Source organism: Monocercomonoides exilis, assembly GCF_001643675.1.
Source record: "Monocercomonoides exilis strain PA203 chromosome Unknown scaffold60-472593, whole genome shotgun sequence".
NCBI classification, from domain to species: domain Eukaryota; phylum Preaxostyla; order Oxymonadida; family Polymastigidae; genus Monocercomonoides; species Monocercomonoides exilis.
The window spans coordinates 85,001-106,480 of NW_027150605.1; the positions used below are offsets into that span (position 1 = coordinate 85,001).

Here is a 21,480-nt window from a genome sequence, read left to right on the forward strand (position 1 = left end):
AATAAATTAAAACCATCTCCAACACACAAATCTCTTCTTCTTATGGACAACCACCGAACACATTTCGACTAGGACGTTTCAAAAATTGGAAAAGATAAATGAATTATTCTTAAAATTCTTCCCTCCAAACATGACACATCTTCCACAACCATGCGATTCGTGTGTGTTTTCTCAATTGAAAAATACTCTTTACAACAAGTTTTGTACACCAAACCCGTTTTCAATGAGCCGTTACAGATCTTCGTTAGCAGAAGCACTTCCTGATGCAGCTGCAACTGCATCAGCTCCATCAACCATTCGATCCTCTTTCATATAAACAGGTGTTTGGCCTATTATATCAGCTCATGTGTTGGAAAGGATAACAGGATCTCCCCAAACAGATAGCAACACATAATCTTCATCGTGCGTTTGAACTTCTCAATGGAAAGAAAAACTTCTTGGAGAATTTTCTCCGAAAAAGGAAACGCGAAAAAATGAAAATCAACAAGAAAGAAATTACGAGTCTTCCATAAAAGAGCAATCTTCATCCATCGATACATCTTCTTCATCTTCTCAGCCTCAAGCAATTAAGAAAATTTTGGACGGACATTCTGAAAATAAAATAACAACAAACAAAAAATCGCTTGATGAATTAGAGGATCAAATAAAGGATACGTTGAATCATTTGCTTTATCAACAAAATCAATATGAACTAGCAAAAATTTAAAAAAAACCAGACAAAAGATAAAAAACGTTCACCAAAACATTCCAGAAAAGAACTTCGTTGCTTTACAAAAGAGAACGATCAGAAACATCTTAGCAAAGTGATTTGAAGGAATAGAAAAAAAATCCTCATTCGCAATGATGATAATTAAGGAACAGCTAAAAATGCTCACAAAGTTTAGGTTGAAAAATTCTTGAAGCCTCCAAGATTGCTTTCACCTGTTTGTTGCAAGAAAGAAAAGGAAATCAGAGAAAAATATTATGAAAAATTGAAAATTACGAAATAATATTATCGAAAAACGTTTATAACAATATTCTCATAACGAGAGTTGCTTTTGATAAGCTTTTCTTTTCTGTTTATTCTTTCATTCCATCTTTTCATTCATGCAAAAGAAACAGAAAGAGCAATAGAGGAATCTTTCACAAGTTTATATTCAAAAAATCGAATTTCAAAAGAAAATTGCAACGGATTTGAAAATTTTATATAATTTGATCAAAGACTTTTGAAAGGCCATGAGTGTCAAGTTTTGCATGGGGAAATCATTTTTAAAGAAATCAGGTTAATCAATACCAAAAAATGAAAGTCTCAGTCAAACGAGTGATTCAGAAAAGTTAAGAAAATGGATCTGGCTTTGCACTTGGATCGGGAAAAGCACCCACTGTTTGCTGTTTTCTGTCATTCAATAAATCTTTCTTTGTTCTTTTTGTATGGAATGGAAAATGGATGTTCATTCGAAACTTTATCGTAAATTAATCTCTTCCTTCAAATTATATTTCTTGTAATTGTTGAAATCAATCGTTTCACCAGAAGAAAAAAAAATTTTTTTTTAAGCATAACGAATTGAAAAATTGTTTTTTATCAAAAAATCAAATTATCTTTAAATATGTTTAAAAAACATAATTATTGTTTAAAGGAACTTGTTATAGGGTCAGTTATTTATCGTGACCTTTTTTTTAACGGTGCCGAAATATTTAAATATAAAATTAAAATTCCCACTTTTAATATATTTATTAACATTATCAGTTTATAAGCAAACCCTGAAAATTTAGATGATTTCATTTGAATACGAAGCCTATTTCCATTGGGGGGGGGGGAGATGGAGGGGTGAATCCCTTCCATCGAAAAAAATAAATAAATAGGTGGGTGACAAGGGGTATAAAACCATTTAAATTCGTATTGAATGTAAATAAAAATTTTATTTCAATGAAAATTGAAAATTTAAATTAATAAATTAATAAATTGGACTTAAGATCATAACCATAATAAAAAAATGAAAATTGCTGTGGAACAAAAGAGAATTGCTGGACAAAGGAAATTACGTGCTGTAATGAAATCTTTCGATTACAGAAGGATTGACAATCGGCTGGAACGGATAGCGCGCATTGTGGTTGATGGAGTTGTCAGGATAACAGACGCTATATACTCCATGGAATTCTCACGAAAAAGGATCAAAAACGCTGTTCGGGCGCTGAGAAGCAAAAGGGTGGTTTCAAAAGTTGGAAGACCGCAATTTGTTATAGGAGACAAAGAACAAATTGTGTTGGATGAAATTACCATTGAATCAAGATGTGGAAGCTGTTTGCCTTTTTGGAAAGTTCGCGAACTGGTTCGAAGTTCTTTAATTATTAATAATTCTAATAAATATATTCGATGGATATTGTGATTAATGATACAGATGACGAAGACGCCAAATTCATTAACATTTCAATGGAAACGGCTTGCCAATTTGTGAAGCGCCATCCAGAGCTGAAGAGAAGTTCGCCGAAAAATGTTGATGTTAATCGCCTTGCGGTGTCGTGCCAAAGTGTTCTGCAGCCCTGGTATTCATTATTGGACGGTCTGCATGAAAAAAATGAATACTGCAAAAAACTAATATTCAACATGGATGAGTCATTAATGAGAGTTCCAGCCACTTCAAAGCTGAACATGGTTCATCCAAAAAATGAAAATCCAGGATTTTTCAAAGAACTACCTGAAATGACAAATTCTTCTCTTGTTGCTGCTGTGGCTGCTGATGAATTTGCACTTCCTTTTGCGATTCAATGGCCTAGCAAGAGTCTTCCTGATGAAATGAAGACGCTGCTGTCAGAGACTCTGGATATCTGGCCGAACGGAAGTGGTTGGATGGGCTGCAATCAATTCAAAAAGAACGCACTTACAACACTTCTTCAAGGAATTATCGATCGCAGAAAGCGCATGTCACTGGAAAACTCTCGCTGCTTGTTTCTCATCGACTCATCCATTTCTCGAGCAGATCCTACGATCTGGAGAGAACTTCAAAAAGAAAATATCGACGTCGTCACCTTCATTCCTCACAGCACACATATCGCACAGCCTCTTGACAGAAAAGTCTTCGCTGTTCTCTAAACATAACTGCAAACAAAATGTGATCCTCCATTTTCGTGGACATCTTCATTAAAAAGAACAACTCTTGTAGATGTTCTCCCTTAAGCAATTCATTACGCCCTCTCACCTGCTGTCATTAAAAAAGCCTTCGCAACGAGTGGAGTTCTTCATAACGAATCTGGGCCGATTCTCATGAAGCCTCCAGAAACATCGGAATATCAATTTTCAACTCATTCAAACAGATTCGACTTCTATGGCAAGTTAATTACTGATGAGAAGCTGCTGAATGATTGGAGTGAACATTTAGGAATTAAAGAAGAAGAAAAAGTTGAAAAAGAAGAAAAAGTTGACGATGAAAAGAATTCTTCTAAAGAAATGAAAAAAGAAGAGCAAAAAGACGATAATGAGTTTGAATCTTTGGTTGAAATGAAAAAAATAAAGAGAAAATTTGAAGTGAAAGAAGATGATCATGAAAATGAAAAGGAAGAAATCAATGGAATTGAAAGAAAAAAAGGAAAAAGAAAAGTTATTCGAAAATTTATTTCGTCATTTATGTTTTTTTTATTTTTACAAAATTTTTTTTCACATCAAAAAAAAGGTCCCAATAAAAAAAAGGGTCCCGATAAATAACTGACCCTACATGATTTTGTAGAACAAAGATTTATCTTTTTGTTTGATTATCAATGTTGTCTTTTTAACTTTAATTGAGATGTATTTGTTTAATATTTAAAAATTATTCGTTTGAAATAATGAAGATTGATGTATTAAATGCGTTTGAAAAAATCAATGATGTTTAATAATGTTATACATACATATTGATAATAAAAATAATTATAATAAAGCTAATGAAAATAAAATTCAAAATCAAAACAGAATCTGTGTAGAAATATTATGAATAATAATAATAATAATAATAATTATCGTAACTTAATTCTTGCGTTTCACCATCGCTTCAAATTAAAGCAACCTTCTTATTCCGATTACACATTTATACATCGTCTCAAAAGGAATAATTTTCGAACTCAAAAAAAAAAAAAAAATAAAAGTGAAAAAAAAAAAGGGAAAAAAAAAAAAATAAAAGCTTTAATGTGAATTAAGAAAATAACTAATACTTAGAAAGACGATTATAGTCTCTCTTTTTTCGACGAACACAAAAGATAATGATAAATGTTCCAACACAAATTACAGCGACAAAAGCAATTACAATCAGAACTATTGCAAAAGTTGGAAACATTTCTTTTGCAATAAAAATTTTCACTCCGTCCGACCAGCTTTCGCCTCCATCAACAGAAACATGTAAAATCACAAACAATGGATTTGAATCTTCAAAATTCGAAATATCTATTTCTCCTTTTGAATAAAATTTAAATTGAGAAGTGCTGTTTGACTCCTTCTTTGATTCCAATTCAACTGAAATTCCTTCTTTTGAGTTTTCATCTGTTCGCTCGCTTTTCCCAATCCACAAAACTGGTGTTTTTAAAGGATACAAGTAATAACCTTTGAATTCTATTTGTGGAAAAAGCAATGGCTTCTTTCGCAATATAGAAGAATAGTTTGGTTCGATGCGCGTTGCTGGGAAGAATTCGCATTTTAATGCTTGAGTGCTTGACGTTGAATGTCTTTTGCAGCTTTCATCGCACAGCCACTGCGGGCGAACATTATTTGGGTTTGTAACATCAATCAGCGAGGTTTCACAAGAAATGTCAACTAAAACAAACATGTTATCGTCATCTTTCTCAATGTTATTCATGAACATGTCATTATCGCTTTTAACTTTTGAACCTTTCGCTGCATAAATTGCTGCATGAGTATTGTTTGAATATTCTGTAGACGAAGAAGAAAGAAGGTACTCGCTTTGTTCATCTGATACAGCTGAGATTTCCAAGTCATTCGCTCCAGCAATCGATATTGCGCTTCCACAAGGCATCACAGGCCAGTCATATGCATTTGTTGAAACTGAACTATTGCTTTCAATTTTCGCTTTGCATTCGTTTAATGAAAATTTGGAATTTGTTATTGAATGCAAATATCTAGCTTCATTCTTCAACATTTTTCATCTCTGAATCGCAGTTTCGCTGTGAAAACATATTTCGCTGTTGCTAGCTGAATTTCTGTTCTTCTTCTCGCGAATCATAAGTGCTCCTCCGTCTGTGCTTGCTTTGTTTCCAGTAAAATTGCTTTTGTCTATCGATAACTTCTTTCGCTGTGTTCCGTCGCACTCAAACGTTTCAAGAAAGATGGCTCCTCCTTCTGCGGCTAAGCAATTGGAGATGCTGCAACCGATAATACATATCGAAATATATGAATCAGAAGAAGGTAAATTGTGAGAAATAGTTGAGTCAGGACAAGTCATAAAATTTGAGGTATTTTTCGGAATATAATCTGCAACAAAAATTGCTTCTCCGCGTCCGCTTTTATCGGTATTTCCAACTTGAATAGCTGTGCATTTTTCAATTGTAACATCTCTTAATTCAACTGATTTTACATCCAGATTCACAAAGATAGCGCCTCCACTCGCTCCGTTTAGCGAAATTAACTTTGTGCAATTTAGAAACAACAAATCTGCGCATTCAATAACAACTCCGCCACTACGTTCGTCTGCAAGTGAGGTATGGTTCGCAATAACAACATTATCACCGTAATATCCCACTGTCAAATTCACGTTCTTCACTTTTCGTGCAAATATCATGGCACCAGAATTGTTTGGCTCATCTTTTTGTGAATGCTCACAATTTTTTTCGTTCCCTTCCATTTTGCATTCTAATATTTTCAGCAAAGTCATCTCGTTTTGCCAATCTGCAATTGGTTCAGCTGCTACGCATCCTCCATCAGCCCCAAAACAATTCTCAAAAGAACAGCTGGAAATTGTCGTTTCATCAACGTCGGAACAAATGATTCCAGCGCTTGCAAGATTTGATGCCAGGTTCTTAAAAGAGCATCCCGCAACATCAAACTTGCTGAACCCCACAACATGCAAAAACACCTTTGAAACTTTTTCGTCCTTTTTCACCGCTTTCCATTCTCCTTCGAAACAGCAGCCCGAAACAAAGCATGTTTGACCTTCTTTGATTCCCTTACCAAAAGCATAAAGGGAACTGCTCTGACTTCCGCACACGCCTGTTATGTTGCATTTTTTGCACACAATGGAACGCCTAGTGTATATGCGCCCACTAAAGTTTTGCTCCATTTTGGTTCTTATTCCTGAATTGCAATCAGAGAAAGTACACTCATATAACTCAATTGGTTTTTCTTCAGTTGCCATTTCTTCTCTGAATAAAGAAATAAACACTCCAGCTCCTCCTCCACCATCATTCCCCGAAGCTGCTTTTGTATCTCTAAATTCGCAATATTCAATTGAACATTCAACGACATTTCCGCCAATGAATAGCGCTCCTCCTTGTAACGCTGAGAGATTCTTGAAAACTGTAAACTCTATATATGCAGTGTAGATATCGTCAATGATAAGTCCGGCTCCTTTTCCATCTATGAAGCGATATTCAAAGCATGAATATATTGTTTTTGAATCTTTTTTGCATGAAGATATGAACAGTGTACTTGTACCATAAATTGACAAGAAGGATTCAATTGCTGGTTCGTTCCCTGTTCCAAGAAAAGTACAGCCCAAGATTTGCACGTATTGAACATTCCTTGCTTCGAGTATTGGAGATTTAGTAGTTGAAAATTAGCAATTTTTAAAGCTCACTCTTGAAAGAATAAAGAAAATAATATCAAAGAAGGTTTATCTTTTAAATAAAAAATGCAAACCTGTGTATCTTATTGAAAGAAAGCAATGGACGAATTTCGTCTTGTGTCGAAAAAATGAAACTCTCATCAGAATTCTGTCTGAAATAAATATCAACTCCATCATTTTCATGGCTTGATGGCAGTTGTTCATCTTTAACATTTTCAGGAAATATTTCAACTTTTGATTCAGAGTCTAAAATCTCAAACAACCCCGCAAATGTTTTACATGGAACCGAAATGTCAGAAAGGCAATCTGCATCATTACCGGAAGAAAATTTCAGCGAAAGAGTTGTCAAATCCATCGTGGTTAAATGGACAATAAATCCAATTGTTAAAAAAAGCATTAAATCACTCAAATGATTTTGATATATATTCTACGCAAGCTAAATTAATGAACCATTATAGCGTGATTTTCAAAGATTTTTTTAACGTTGAATCCCACCCATTTTATTTTAATAAAATTTCTAAACGTATTTTGATAATTTCCTAACTGGTAATCAAGATTGTGAATAATAACAATTATTAAATTATAATATGAATGTTGTATTCTATTTTTTAAATTTTTTCTTAATGATAATTGATATTTTCATATGATAATGTGTAACAAAAGTTCATTAAATATAATTAAAAAAAAATAAATTTTAATCACAGATTTAAATAATTTTTCTATTCTTTTCTTTCATTCATTTTTTTTTTTTTTTTTTTTTTTTTTTTTTTTTTTTTTTTTTTTTTTTTTTTGGAAAAATTCAGATACTGTATAAAATACCTATCATCGCACAAAACAACGGACAAGATCGATAATAAATATATGCAAACTCATTTGATATACAAATCTTTCAAAATAGCTCCATTTGTGTTTACAGAAAATTATTTAAAAAATCTCGGAGAAACTCAAAATCATATTTCTCCGAGAAATAAATAATAATTTTGTGTGAGCACAAATGGAGCTATTTTGAAAGATTTGTATATCAAATGAGTTTGCATTGTTGAGATATATTTTGAGGAAAATTACCAGAATTATTACTCTTGCGGTTATTGAGATATCGATCTTGTCAGGTATTTTGTGCGATGTCAGGTATTTTATGCGATATCTGTATATGGTATTCATTGAAATAGAATAAAATTTATATGGCATGATTTCATTTATTATATAACTGTTTTTTATGATAATGATTTTGTGTGGAAACGTTTTCTCATGAAATCGAAATAATTTGAAAAATCTTATTTTTCAAATTATTAATGGGATACGATCAAAATAATTATTATTGTTGTTAAAAATCATAAAACCGAGATCCGGTTGTGCAAAAGATAAAAAAACGTTTTCAATGATTGAGATGTTTATTTAGGAAATGGAAAGGTGAAAATTGCTTCGGGATACATCCTTCTTATGAAATTGGAATAAAGAAAAATAAAAAAATAGTATTTATTATTTTTGTCAAAAACATATTTCCTCAAACTTTTTTCACACAGCACGTGCTTTAAACAACATATATAATTAGAATATAGTGTTATTAGTGAAATTTGCAAAATGCTATATTGCACTATTATACCCATTTGAGTGATGTTTTTCAAAAATAGGATCAAAAATTTAAAAAATTGATTCATTGATTTTTTTTATAAAAAAAAAGTCTTCTTTGAGAAATAATATATTATTGATTAAAAAAATGGGGCAAAATATTTTGCTCCAAGCATTTTCATTGAAAAATTATAAACTTTTCATTGAATATTTTTTATCAAAAAATATTATAAAAATGGTTCTATTTTTTTGACAAATTCAGAATGTCACAAAACTTTTTGTTTTAATTTCAACGATGTCTGTTTACGGATATGTAAATCCAAATTTTTTAGAAATCTGAGACAGCGAAACAAAGTTAGAAGCGAAACATTTTTTTCATGCTTTGTGCATAAAAAGCTTGAATGTCCGTATTTTCCCCCAAATAACATGAAATTTTCTGAAATCCATTCTCGAAATTAATTAATATTTACAGTTATAAATTATTTTCGAAATTGAAATATCCATTTTCGAATTTGAATTATTCTTTTTCGAAATTGAATAACGATTGGTGTATATTCGAAAAAAATTTTCATAAAAAAGGCAGTTTTGGTTATATTTTTGTTATTTAAATATGACATTTTAAAGGGAAAAATGGATTATGAATATAACCGATCTTCAGTTGGGGCAAAATATTTGAATCAATGAAAAATATAATAATTTGTTCCAAACAATTTCTGCAATTGAAAAATTGAAATTCTGGCATTATCGTGCCAAATGAAACATAGAAATATAAAAAGCTTGAGAAAAATATTTGTTTGAGGAGAATGTGACTAAATTTTCATTGCAAAAAATTTCTTCCCACTTTATATGATAAGAAAAAATTCGAAAATAACTCCTATTAAGGTAAAATGATCAATGGGACTATTTTTTTCCAGTTCACCCGGAAAAGCACATGACGTTATCTCTGCTTCAGCTACAATTCTCTGTGCAGCAGCATCGTTTGTACTCGTTTATTATCCTTCTTATTGAAGCACTTTTCCACACAAACTGAACATGACGTTTTGACAATTAGAATGAAACAGGGTTCTGCAAAATTGACCAAAGACGAAAACCGAGAAACGGCTATTACGTATATGTTTACAAGTTTGTTCATCTTCCCTTTTGATTTAATTGCTGTGAAATTTCGTGTATTTTAATGAATTTTTTCAATCTTATCAGAATTGTTTTCCGAACTGGAATATTGCATCGAAGATGAGCAAAAGCAGAAAATAAAAGAGATGAATGAAGTAATGGAACAGATGGATAAAGATGAATTAAAATCAGTTTTCACGAAAGAACTGTTTGACAAAATATCCAAAATGATCGTAGAAAAGAAAATTTCAGTGGAAAAAGCCATTCTGGTGTTGAAACACATGGGATATTTGAAAATGCTGAAAAGCATTAGCAGCTTAAGGAATGGTGCATGTATATTGTGCGCGCGATTTGAGATTATGATTGAAAAAGAAGAGAAGAAAAAAAAAGAAAAGGATGAAAATCTGCTGATTGATCTTTACGAATGCTGCCTTTTGCTTGAAGATGGAATCGTTTCGAAATTGTTGCAAGTCTGTGTGCCTTGTCTTCTGAAAGCTGCATTGAAGAAAGAGGAAAACGAGGAAACGCAAAAAGAAGTGGAAACGGCTTTGTTGGCATTGAGTTGCATTGATGAATATACTGTATGAGCATTTCTATTTCCTTTTTGATATTATTGTTTTTTCACTTGTTTTTTTGCAAGAGAATAAAAAAAAAGCTGTATTTAAATGAGATCAAGGAGATAATCCAATATCATCAGGAGCACCACAACTTAACACAACTTGCTTATCAGTCAGCGTGGAAGTTTTTGATATACAGGCTTTATTATGAAAGAAGTTTGGAAGATGTTGTTGTAAACGAGCTTCATTTTATGAGGGAAGCAATAAAGGAACTGAAAGAGCTGATGAAATGTATTGATGATAAGAGAAAAGACGAAAAAAGAATAAAAGAAACAAATGTGAATGAAATGATAAGGAAATGGCTGGAATATATTAGGGGTCTTCATTGCTTCTTCCGTTTCCACGACAAAGAGAAAGTCGATTTGACTGGGTGCATTGTTAAGCTTTGCAGGGCAACAAGAGATGGGCACACAGAATTTACTCAATTTTGTTTGACATTTTTTGATAATATTGTCAGTGACCTGCTGGTTTTATCTGTTGATGTATTGCTGCAGAACAATATTTTTGATCTTTTTATGGAAGAAATTCAAAAAGCATCGCTTGAAGACAAGATTGTGTGGAACAGTTTGCGAATATTTATTGAAATTTCAAGAAGATTGAGGAGAAATATGTATCTCAGAGCAGAAGAAGCTAAAAGAAAGATTACAATAAGGGGGTTGCTTGAAAAGATGGAAGAAGAAGGATATGAAGATACCATCACAAGCTTTCGTGTGCTAATTCCTTTTTTTGACAAAAAATTTTGTCGACTGTCGTTGGACATTAATGATTATTTTGTGAATATTTAACCAAATTCTTTTCGTTTGATTTTGTGAATGTTTTACAAATTTCTTTTTATTTGATTTTGTGACTTTAACATTATTTTTTTCTTTTGAAACTGTTTCCTTTATAAGCAAACTGTTATTTGCGTTCTCTTTCAATTGAAAGTTTTTGATGAATTATTTAATGCATAATCAGCTAATGATGTAAATGTTCGAGGAACCGAGAGATATCGATTTTTGTAACTCAAAAATTATTATTTTTTTCTTTTGTTTGAGTTTTTTTTCTGTTGTAGGAAATAAAAAAATTAATGAGTATTTTCAAATGATGTTTTTGCTTTCTTTTTCAAAAAAGAAAAATGAAAATTCTTTTCTGTTTGTTCCATCAAGAATCTTCTTTGAATGGATTATTGCTCTCCATTTTCTTCAAAAAACAAGTTTCATATTTTTGTCAAATGTTCAATTGTTCAGTTATTGCTTCTTGGATTATCAGGTTTGTTCTGTTAATTCTCTTTCTTGCTGCATTTTCAATGAATTCAAAAAGGAAAAAAGAGAAGAACGAAATGACAGTTCATGAGAAGAAGGTGAGAGAAATGAAGAGCAAATGTTTGCGATTGAAAACAGATTTCAGCATCATTTGTGCAGAATTATACAGCAATAAATCTGACAATGAAGAAGAAGCATTACAATGCAATTCAAAAACAGGTTGAATGAAGAAGTTTCATGATTGAATTCTCTTTTTCTCTTTCTCTTTTCTCTTTTCTCTTTTGCTCAAAATCTTTCTTTGTTGTTCAACTGACTATCGTATCACTGCTTTTCACATCCAATTCATTCATCGTCTAAAAGCTACAGAATGTTCATAAATCTGAGGTGCACGTTGGTTTCTTTGAAGAAACAGAAGGAAGAAGAAGAAGAATCTTTAGAGGCATTATTCGTGTTCTCTTTCAATGGTTCAGAAGAAACGGCCATTGCAGATGAGATAGAAGAGATAGACGAGACAGAAGAAGAGAGCGAGCTGCTGTTGGATGCAGCAGACACAGTCGAAAGAGAACGTATTAACTTGTCCAGAAAGAGAGACTGTCTGTGTGTTATCGATTACTCCGTCTTCGGTGCAAACAGCCTCTGCTTCTTGTCTCTCTCTTCTGCTGATGCTCGCATCTTCCGAAGAAGGCAAAGAAGAAGACGATCTACTTCTCGTGTTCATCGTACAGAAACAGCAGCAGCTCCTTCATGCTCCGAGCATCTGACGGTTTTGCTGGCACATGCATCTTTCCTCCTTCCTTCAGCTTGTCTCGCTAATTTTCTTGTAAGCACAACGATTTGAATTCGAGATTTTGGTTTGTCAGTTGCAACAGATCGGAAAAAATCTCACTCAAAATAACAAGAACTTTTGCAAATCAACTGATTGAATAATTTATAACATCGCATTATTGCAATTGAGGGAAAAAAACGAATTTCTTCTATTCGAATATTCCCTTTCCGAAATACACCACAGGGATATCAAAAAAGCCTCCTTCTTCCAATTTTTCATCCAACACCCTGCTAAGCATCTTCCATCTATTCTTATCATTTTCACAATTCTTTATGATACTTAATTTTTTTTTATATTCTGAAATTAAAAAAAGGCAGCATCTTAAAACCACGCTTTCCAGTGTAAGTTGGTTCATTCCACTGGCAATGAAATCTACAGCTCCAGCTCTCAAAAAGTCATCAATGTTCATTTTTCCCATTGTTACCATATCAGTTATGATTATAATGTTCTTTAAAACAACATCACTGTGAAACCCATTCGCTTCTTTGCAAATTCTTGCAGTGCATCTAAATAGTCCAACAATCTCTTCTCGCCGATTATGATAGATTTTGTAAAAAATGTGAAGCGTTTTCATCCATCTTTTAATAGTCAATACTTTTTTCCATTCCTTTTCGCTTTTTTCTTTCGTCGTCCAATTCACAAAGCGTTCCAGATTTTCCAATTCCTGAGTTGCTTCTCTCATAAAATGAAGCTCATTTAAAATCAAGCCTTCTAATTTCCTTTCGTGATAATATCTGTTAATTAAGAATCCCCACGCAGACTGATATGCAAGTTGTGTTAGATTGTTATGCTCTTGATGATATTTAATTATATTTGTTATCTCATTCAAATAGTAATCTGTTTGAACTTTCTGATAAGGTTTACAGGAAATTAATAAAAATGAGGGGTAAAAAAAGATAACAGATCACACCACAAAATGTCCAATACTGCTCAATGCTAGTAAAGCATCTTCCACATCTTTTTGCGCTTTCTCGCTTTCCTCTTTGTTAATCGCAACTTTCATTGGGCAAGGTACACAAATTTTGTGTGGCACATATCCAACTCCATAATCATAAAGCAAACAATAGCATTCACAAAGATCAAGTTTTATTTTTCCATTCTTCTCGTCGTTCTCAATCAATTCTGAAAAACAATTGCTAAGAGCTGATTTTTTGAAGCCAGAAATCCTCAACCCTCTCAACGCTTTGCAGTATCCCATGTGTTTCAACAATAGAATTAAATTTTTCATGGACAGTTTTTTGCACGTCACAATTTCGTACAATTCATCGAAGACTTCTTTCGTTAAAACAGTTCTTAATTCGTTATCTTCAAAAGAATCCAATAACTGGTTCATTGTCATGATTTTTAAATTTTGATCCGAAATTTGGTAAACTCTCAATCGAGAAAACATTTCTGTTCAAAAAATGAAAATAAGATAAATGCAAAATGTCGAAAATATTAATTAGTTAATATGCTTAATTAATAAAAACTGTAAAATAATTTATTGAACATACCGCAAAATTCTTTTAAAAGAGGAGATTGCTGCATTGACTTTCAAAGTTATTGCATTTTGAAGAAAAAAAATTATAGGATATTCATCATTTCAAAATCATAAATATTCACCAAAAGAGCTCATTTTATTTTGTGTTAATTCAAAATCCAAAAGAATATCATCAGTCAGTTCAAAAATTTCATTGATTTTTTATATACGTAATAAAAAATTTAATTGTATTTTTTTTCAAAAAATATAAACAAATTATTCTGCAGCTGTCAATACTAATTTGATATTTAGATAAAAATTTGAAGTTAACTTTCTTTCTTCTTTCTTCTTCTTCACTTTCTCTTCTTCAATGCATTCTTCATTTTCTCCTCCTCCTCCTTCTCATTCTCGAAATATCCTTACTGCCTTTGCTGCTGCTCGTATTCGACTCAAAGAGAATATCCAATGCTGCTGAAATGGAAGAAGAAGAAGAAGAAGATGGAAAAGAAACAAAAGGATCAGAAGTGAATATAGCAGCGAACGAGACGAATATTCTCTTCCTCTCTTCCTCTCTTCCTCTCTTCCTCTCTTCCTCTCTTCCTCTCTTCCTCTCTTCCTCTCTTCCTCTCTTCCTCTCTTCCTCTCTTCCTCTCTTCCTCTCTTCCTCTCTTCCTCTCTTCTTCCTCCTTCGCCTCCTCCATTTCCCACTGCTTCTTCTTCTTCTTCTTCTTCTTCTTCTTCTTCTTCTCTGCTACCACTTTTATCCGCAGAACAAACGTGCTTTCAACAATCTTCTCATCGCGTAGCTCCCGAAACACTGAAGATGATGTTGGCGCGGATGGCTCAAATGGCTTGGGCTTTGTGTAGAGGCAGTCAAATGTGGTGGCAAGAAAAGTGCTCTGAAAAATTAATGCATGAGTATTGTTATGAAAATGAAATTAAACAGATTAAAATAAAGGAAGAGAATTATCAAATTTGTTGAAAATTTTAAGAGAAATACATCATTTTTGGGGGGGGATAAAAAATATGAAAGTTTTTAATCTTTAAGTTTATCCATCAAAGAATATGGCTCAAAAATATTGTCTCTTTCTCTTTTAACTTTTTGCAAGATAACCACAAAAATACAATTGCAATCATTCTTCATCCTTCTTCAGGACACACCTTTTGCTTCTCGTCTGAAGGTGGAGCAAGCCTTTCTTAGTCTAATCAGCTTCGCCACCACCCTCTCCTCATCAACGTCTTCATACCGCAGACGCACAGGCAGGGCGGGTATTTCTTTGCGGAAATGTCCCAATCTGCAGCATTTTCGGGTTCTAAATGACACAATTCAGCTGCTCTGTGAAATGCTCCTCTTCTGTCCTCTCCAGCCCAATCTTCGCATTCGGATCTGCAAACACAAATGCATCTTCTTTTCGCAGAATGCAGCGCTTCCGCGGAGGGCTGCCTTATTCTTCTGATGGAGGGCGATACAGACACCGTGTTACGCCTGTAGTGGAAGGTGGGGTGGAGAAGAAGAAGAAGAAGAAGAAGAAGAAGAAGAAGAAGATGATGATGATGATGATGATGTAGAGGAGGAGGAGGAGGAGGAGGATGAGGAGGAGGATGAGGAGGATGAGGAGGAGGAAATTGAATTAAAAATTCCTATTTAATCATTTGAAATGCGTGAAGAATTTTTGAAACCATTTGATGAATTTAGCCCATCAGCATTTCCAACAGCAGAATTCAAATTGAAAATAATTATAATAATAATAACATCAGTTGCAATGGCTGTCTCTGTGAATCGCAGTTTTATAATGTTTATAACCAATTCAATAAAAGGTGAATATGATCAGAAATGTTTTCAGCAAAGATTTTGTTGTTGATAAATCCATTTGATGAGTTTCAGATCTGAAATGTCTGAAATGACTTGTATTTCTCCTGACGACCGCACAGAATAAATAAAAAGAAGGACAGATGTATTGCTTGATGGTAATCCTTTCATTTTTATATGCTTGTGAAATTAGATGTGGTTACAGAAGTCCAAATGAGAATTTCTTGCTTGATCAAAAATAATTGAGAAGATGCAAAAATAATTCTTGATCAACGAATCAGAATGCCTTTCGTTCTCTTTATCCCTTTGGGATAGAAGCTGAATTCTCTGATTTACAGCTTCTGACTTTTCTCTTAAATTGATAAAAATATTATTTGTTCTTATGCTCCCTGAATGATGCTCATTAAGAACATGCATTTGTTATATTCCTCTTCCAATCATGTTTCATTTGAAATAAAATGGCTTTCACCGTACCAGGTGTTTAATAATCCACAAAGAAAAAAAATATGAAGAATGTGCGTTCACTTTTGCTTCGAAAAGAATATATCTCGAAATCATTTCTGTTGGAGATGATCATCATTGCTTTTCTTCAAATAATCCATTTCCAAATCCAATGAACCATTTTCGCAATGAAACAACTTTGCTGCAATATTCATCCATTCTGCTTGTTTTTGCTCATGCTCTAATGCAAAGATTGGAATATTCTTTTGTTCTGCAAATTCATTTTGTTTTTCAGAAACTCATTTCTTTGAATCTTTTGCAATCCTATGAGTCATTTTGAAACAGATGCAAACATTAGCAATTCATGAAAAATGACAAGAAGGCTTGTATCATGTGCCCACTTTTTCATTCATGTTCTTTTTCCCAAAAATGCAATAAAGCACTTTCTCTTCAAGAACTGATATTTCCTCTTTTCGAATTCTCTTCCATTAAATTTCCATTCCAATTACAAAATAAAATTTGTTTCAAAGCCTTGAAGCAATGTCTTCACGAAAGAAGAGCTCCTCGCTTCATTTTCACAAAACCGAAATCAAACAATTTTTTGTTGGTTCGATCAAATCGAATCAAAAGATTCACTTTTCTTGCTTAAACAGCCAATCCAAGACATTTTGTTGTGCTCTCTTTTGCATTCCATTTTGTCAGGCAAAAGCACTTGCATAGAAATTCCTATCTATTTTATTTTTCTTTATTTTCAACGATGTTTGTATTATCCTTTTGTATTCTTGCTTGCCAAGCTTTACCCTTCATTTTGAACATTCTTTGCAACAAATAGAATGAGTTTGCTTTATGATGATGAGCCTGATAACAGAATTCTGGCAGTGACTCGAACCGAGAAGTTTTCAAGTTTGCTTTTTTATTTGGATTGAATAATGAAGAATGGATTTTAACATTTGAATACCTTTTGCAGAATTGCTTTGTGAGCTGGAAATTAGCAATGAAGTTGAACAAAAACAGAAAATTGAAGAAATGAATTCAATGATTGAAAAAATGAATAAAGATGATTTCAGAAATCTTTTCACAAAAGAACGATTCGATAACATTCATCAAATGATTGAAGAAAAGAAGCTGCCAATGGAAAATGCAATTTTGTTATTGAAGCACGTGGGATATTTGGCAGTGCTGAGAGATATGGAAAGTTTTAATTTTAGTAAATCATTATTGAGCAAACGATTTGAAAAAATGATTGTTGAAGAAGAAAAGAAAAAAGAGGGAAAAAATGAAAAGCTTCTGGCTGATCTTTGCGAATGCTTTGTTTTGCTCAATCAATTTTGCATTTCCAAAGAATTGCTATCAATCGTTTTGCCATGCCTTCTGAAAGTTGGACTGGATAAAGATGAGAGCGAAGAAACGCAAAAGGAAGTGGAAATGGCTTTTCTGGCGCTGAGCAACATTAACGAATATGCTGTTTGAGCACTTCTGTCACATATTTGAAGCTATTTATTTTTCTTTTTTTGCTTTTAAACAGATAATCGATAAAAATATGTATTTTAGTGAGATGAAAGAGATCATCCAGCATCATCAAGAGCATAACAATCTGACGCGGCTTGCCTATCATTCTGCGTGGGAATTTGTGATTAAAAGATTTTGCCTAGACGGAAGCTTGGAAGATGTTATTTCGAACGAGCTGCATTTTGCGAAGGAGGCAATAAAGGAGTTAGAAGAACTGATGAATTGCGTGGATTGGAAGAGAACAAAAGAGGAAAGAGAAAAAGAATCGCAAGAAGAGAAGGTTTTATTGAGATGGTTGCTAACATTGGAGTATTTCTTGGGCTCGTGCTTATTGTGGAATGAAAAATATTCAGAGCTTATCAGATGCGTTGTTCAGGTATATCAAACAGCAAAAGGGAATAATGAGGAAATTGGCAGTCGATGCATTTATTCATTGAGCATGGCAGCGAAAAATAGAGCCATGAAGAATGAAGACTTGCTGAACGGAGGAGCTGTAAATGCTATTTTGAAGGAGAATCAGCTTCCAACAATGGATGATGTCAATACGCAAATAAGTTTAAAATTCTTGATTTCGATTACAGGGAGACTGAAAGGAAAGAAGAAAGAAAAAATGAAAGAGGAGCACAGAAAAGGGTTGAAAAGGAAGATGTTTGAAAAGATGGAAGAAGAAGGATACGAAGATGTTATCACAAGCTTCCATGGGATATTTGTCTTGCTTGAAGGCTGTTTATATCCATTTATATCATTAAATGTTTGTGATTATTTTGTAAATGTTTAAGAAAATGAAATTTAATGAATTTTTAAACTCAAAAGTGATGCTTTTCTTTTTTCATCATTTCGCAAAATCGAAAATCATCAGTCATTTGAAGTATCATCAAAATATCTTTTTTTTTTTTTTTTCACACGTTGAAATGAAGCATAAAGCAACAATAAAAAAAAAAGAAAAAAGAAAAAAAGAAAAATAAAAAATCTTCTCTTGCTAAAAAAAAACTTTAAAACAGCATCAAAACTCTGACAACTGAAAATATGAACTTAACATGCAAAAATTGGAAAGAAAAAAAATGTTTCAATTTTTGAAAATCTCGAATAATTCAACAAATCATTTACAAACAATTCTCAAAACTCTTTGAATCACACTGAAAACTCACAAAATACACAAAATGTTTGCTTCAGCCAAGTGAAGGCAACACTTAAACATCCAAATAAAAACATGAAAAAGCAAAGAAAAGAAGAAACTTCCTAATAAACAATTTCTCCATTTCAAAATTAATAAAAATATAAAACAAAAAATTAAATAAAATAAAAAAGGAACAAAAAAGCATTTTGATTATTCTCTTTTGGCTGACTGCTTTTCACAGAAGCCAAGAAAACGACCCCCTTTGAAGAATCTGCTGCCAAGTCTCGTGAATAACGGAATTGATACCTGGCTCGTCAAATGCATGATCGCCTGCACTTTGTTTTGCCTTTTCGATTTCTTCTTCTTCTTCTTCTTTTTCTTCTTTCCTCTTTTTTGCTTCCTCTTCCGATCTTTTCCTTTCTGCTTCTTCTGCTTCTATTTCTTCTCGTTCCTCCTGATCATAATGTGCATTGATCTCGTCTATTGCTGCACTGAGCTCTTCTGGTTTCAGTCCTTTCAATGCGATCTCAGCAAGCCTCTGTTCTTTCTCTTCCTCTCTCATTTCTCTCTTCTTCGCTTTCTTTGCCTCTTTCGCTTTCTTCTCCTCTTCCTTTTGCTTTTCCCGCATCTTCTCCATTCTCCGCCTCTCCCACTCTTCTGCCCTTCTTTCCTGCTCTTCTCTGCTCCTCCTTTTCCGCGCTGCATCCTGCCACACAAACAGCTCTTTCCTCAAATCCACATTCCGCTCTATCCACTTCACATCCCCTTTCACCAGATACAGCGCTGCCCAGAATGCAACCAGCACAACCACAAACCACACCACCATCGGCACCAGCGACAGCGCCATGTTCCTCTCCATTTTGTGTGCCCGCTCAATCAGCTCGTCTGTCACCACCACAGCCGACATGAACCGCTCTGCCCCTTTCCACGCCTCTCCATTCGAAGCACCAGGATCAAACACCCCAACCCCATCCAAGCACAGAAGAGGGATCAGAACAATGGCAATGCCAATCACAGATCCAATGGCAATTCCTGCAATGCGAATGCTTTTGCTGCATAGAACAGAATATTCATGCTCCTTCGATGGCCTCATGAAGAACACAAACACATGAATCAGAACGATCGTTGGAAAAAGAGGAACAAGTGCAACTGTCCACGAGTTTGTGGTGTTAACTGTTTGTTGTCCGTTTGGATTTCAAATAAATTTCCAAATGGCAAATGGAATAATTATAAATGAATGAGATAAATTTATAAAATAAAACATAACAAATAAGTCACACAGCACAATTCGTGAAAGAATAGCACCCAAGCTGTTATAACACCACATATCGCAATCAATAAAATAACTCCATCCAAGTCATCATCACCATAGCAAGCAACCCAGTTATCGACTGGAGACATGAAAAAAATTTCTCCAAGCAAAGCGAAGAGCAACCACAAAGAACTTTCAAACACTGACGAGTTTGGTTCTGTTGTTGATTGTCCGCTTTCTGCGTGTTCCTCATCAGCTGCTGATTGGCTGAAAACTCCTCTGCTTTCTGCATCACTTTTTTTGGAATCAACAGCTGAACGTGACTTGGCCATCGGTCCATCAACCAACCTGTTGCGAATGTTGGGTGTGTAATTCTCGCCATTCATGAAATTGTCCATTTTCAAACACAAAAGATAATTGACAAAAGGGAAGCATGCCAAATAAATACCAACAAAAATTAACTTGTACCGAACTTCCTTTCGCTTCGTCAAATACAGAAACAAAAAGCCAAAATGCATCAGCAGCAGTGCCATTACAACAGTGAACTGCAATTTTGATTGAGATAAACTGAACGAAAACACCGATCTTGTAACTTTGTTTGAAACCAAATTAGAAACATTCGGATCAGACAATTTGTCGAAAACAGGACCCCGAATAAAATTTGTTGAATAAAATATCGCAAAGAAGAAGAGGAACAAAAACGATGCCAACGATGCCCACGTAACTGTAAATAGAAGAAGACTTGTTTTTGGATGTGTTATCGATTCTTTAAGATGATACACATCATTCCATATGCCTCGCTTGGTATCAAACAACGCCTTCGCAAAAGTTCCGTACATTTTGATCGTATCTTTCCAGCCTTTCGGACTCAGGCCAAACCTTATTCTGTCCTCCTTATTCTGCTGCAAAAAAAAAAAAATTAATAAATAATATTTGTATTTCTTCTCATCTCGACCTCTTCAAAGTTGCTCAATATTCAAACCATTTCATTGCCTGCATCAAGTGTTTCAAGGTCTTGAAACTCGTTCTGGTTCAGATAAATGTTATCCTTCAATCGAGGAAGCTCTTCAAAAACAATTTCGCGCCAGAACCTAACAATCATTAGATGTCAATAAATACAGAGAAGAAAATCAAAAAGTTCTGTCAAAACTCTTCTGTATTCAATATTAAACGAAATTGCTTCGACGTGCCCATTAGACTCATTTTTGTTTTCGTGTCGCATCGCCTAAAAATCCTGAAATCATAAACAATAAAAATAATAATAAATCAAAACGAATTCACACTTTTTCCATATCTCTTCCGGAACATCTGTTTCACCAAAGATTTTGTTCAATCAAATCAGCAAATCAGTCATAATAAAAACACACTTTTAATGTTAAACTGATCGCAAGAATCGTTTGACGAGCAACTTAAAGATGCATTTTCGTCATGCAAATTAACATAAAATATATCCTCATGTAAATTAACCTTCTCTTCTTTTCTCTTCATGAAAAAATAAAAGCATTGATCTGACACATAAGTAGTTATTTATGGAAAAACTCTTTCAAAAATGATATATTTTTTTAAAATTCCTTCGTTTATTTCTTCATTATTTTCATTAAAAAAAATAAAAATAAAAAAATAAAAATAAAATAAAATAAAATAAAATAAAATAAAAGAAAAGAAAAGAAAAAAAGAAAGAAACATGAAGAAAAAATATGAAAGGATAATAAAACAATATCAGACTCCTTATTTTCGAATGAAACGAAAAATTATTAAAAACTTTGAATTGATTCAAATTTCAATTTTG

The 21,480-nt window shown here is 33.4% G+C and overlaps 8 protein-coding genes across 8 annotated transcripts; 3 read left to right on the forward strand and 5 right to left on the reverse strand.

The window, feature by feature from the left end:
- Positions 1 to 2,353: 2,353 nt before the first annotated feature.
- MONOS_3740 (uncharacterized protein) lies at positions 2,354 to 3,070 on the forward strand (the record flags this gene model as incomplete). Its single annotated transcript, XM_067873759.1, has 1 exon — positions 2,354 to 3,070. The coding sequence occupies one exon, from the start codon at positions 2,354 to 2,356 to the stop codon at positions 3,068 to 3,070; it is 717 nt and encodes a 238-aa protein (XP_067719615.1).
- Positions 3,071 to 4,154: 1,084 nt separating this feature from the next.
- On the reverse strand, positions 4,155 to 6,311 carry MONOS_3741 (uncharacterized protein; the record flags this gene model as incomplete). The annotated part of the gene is made up of 2 exons (XM_067873760.1): positions 4,155 to 5,029; positions 5,135 to 6,311. The coding sequence occupies 2 exons, from the start codon at positions 6,309 to 6,311 to the stop codon at positions 4,155 to 4,157; spliced, it is 2,052 nt and encodes a 683-aa protein (XP_067719616.1).
- Positions 6,312 to 9,203: 2,892 nt separating this feature from the next.
- MONOS_3742 (uncharacterized protein) lies at positions 9,204 to 10,532 on the forward strand (the record flags this gene model as incomplete). The annotated part of the gene is made up of 5 exons (XM_067873761.1): positions 9,204 to 9,286; positions 9,361 to 9,431; positions 9,507 to 10,000; positions 10,060 to 10,465; positions 10,531 to 10,532. Coding segments are annotated over 5 exons (1,056 nt in total).
- A 1,446-nt stretch (positions 10,533 to 11,978) lies between these two features.
- On the reverse strand, positions 11,979 to 12,530 carry MONOS_3743 (uncharacterized protein; the record flags this gene model as incomplete). Its single annotated transcript, XM_067873762.1, has 2 exons — positions 11,979 to 12,086; positions 12,432 to 12,530. 2 exons carry the CDS (start codon positions 12,528 to 12,530, stop codon positions 11,979 to 11,981), a joined length of 207 nt encoding a protein of 68 aa, XP_067719618.1.
- Positions 12,531 to 13,007: 477 nt separating this feature from the next.
- On the reverse strand, positions 13,008 to 13,630 carry MONOS_18280 (uncharacterized protein; the record flags this gene model as incomplete). Its single annotated transcript, XM_067871285.1, has 2 exons — positions 13,008 to 13,495; positions 13,597 to 13,630. The coding sequence occupies 2 exons, from the start codon at positions 13,628 to 13,630 to the stop codon at positions 13,008 to 13,010; spliced, it is 522 nt and encodes a 173-aa protein (XP_067719619.1).
- A 70-nt stretch (positions 13,631 to 13,700) lies between these two features.
- MONOS_3744 (uncharacterized protein) lies at positions 13,701 to 14,866 on the reverse strand (the record flags this gene model as incomplete). The annotated part of the gene is made up of 2 exons (XM_067873763.1): positions 13,701 to 14,461; positions 14,810 to 14,866. The coding sequence occupies 2 exons, from the start codon at positions 14,864 to 14,866 to the stop codon at positions 14,081 to 14,083; spliced, it is 438 nt and encodes a 145-aa protein (XP_067719620.1). The 3' UTR covers positions 13,701 to 14,080.
- A 2,075-nt stretch (positions 14,867 to 16,941) lies between these two features.
- Positions 16,942 to 18,188, forward strand: MONOS_3745 (uncharacterized protein). Its single transcript, XM_067873764.1, has 2 exons — positions 16,942 to 17,277; positions 17,339 to 18,188. Exons 1-2 carry the CDS (start codon positions 16,945 to 16,947, stop codon positions 18,098 to 18,100), a joined length of 1,095 nt encoding a protein of 364 aa, XP_067719621.1. The 5' UTR covers positions 16,942 to 16,944; the 3' UTR covers positions 18,101 to 18,188.
- Positions 18,188 to 21,201, reverse strand: MONOS_3746 (uncharacterized protein). The gene is made up of 6 exons (XM_067873765.1): positions 21,059 to 21,201; positions 20,975 to 20,999; positions 20,842 to 20,925; positions 20,674 to 20,782; positions 19,720 to 20,593; positions 18,188 to 19,612 (listed from the first exon to the last, which is right to left on the reverse strand). The coding sequence occupies exons 1-6, from the start codon at positions 21,177 to 21,179 to the stop codon at positions 18,675 to 18,677; spliced, it is 2,151 nt and encodes a 716-aa protein (XP_067719622.1). The 5' UTR covers positions 21,180 to 21,201; the 3' UTR covers positions 18,188 to 18,674.
- Positions 21,202 to 21,480: the final 279 nt, after the last annotated feature.

What these genes read in the sequence shown, in the direction of transcription:
- MONOS_3746 (XM_067873765.1), bottom strand. Translation starts at nt 21,179, where the DNA reads ATGAAGAGAAAAGAAGAGAAGGTTAATTTACATGAGGATATATTTTAT. An exon ending in CGATCAGTTTAACATTAAAA is followed by an intron (nt 21,000 to 21,058) that starts GTGTGTTTTTAT and finishes TTGGTGAAACAG; the next exon opens with ATGTTCCGGAAGAGATATGG. An exon ending in ATTCTTTCACGAATTGTGCT is followed by an intron (nt 19,613 to 19,719) that starts GTGTGACTTATT and finishes GACAACAAACAG; the next exon opens with TTAACACCACAAACTCGTGG.
- MONOS_3745 (XM_067873764.1), top strand. Translation starts at nt 16,945, where the DNA reads ATGGAAAATGCAATTTTGTTATTGAAGCACGTGGGATATTTGGCAGTG. An exon ending in GCAACATTAACGAATATGCT is followed by an intron (nt 17,278 to 17,338) that starts GTTTGAGCACTT and finishes GCTTTTAAACAG; the next exon opens with ATAATCGATAAAAATATGTA.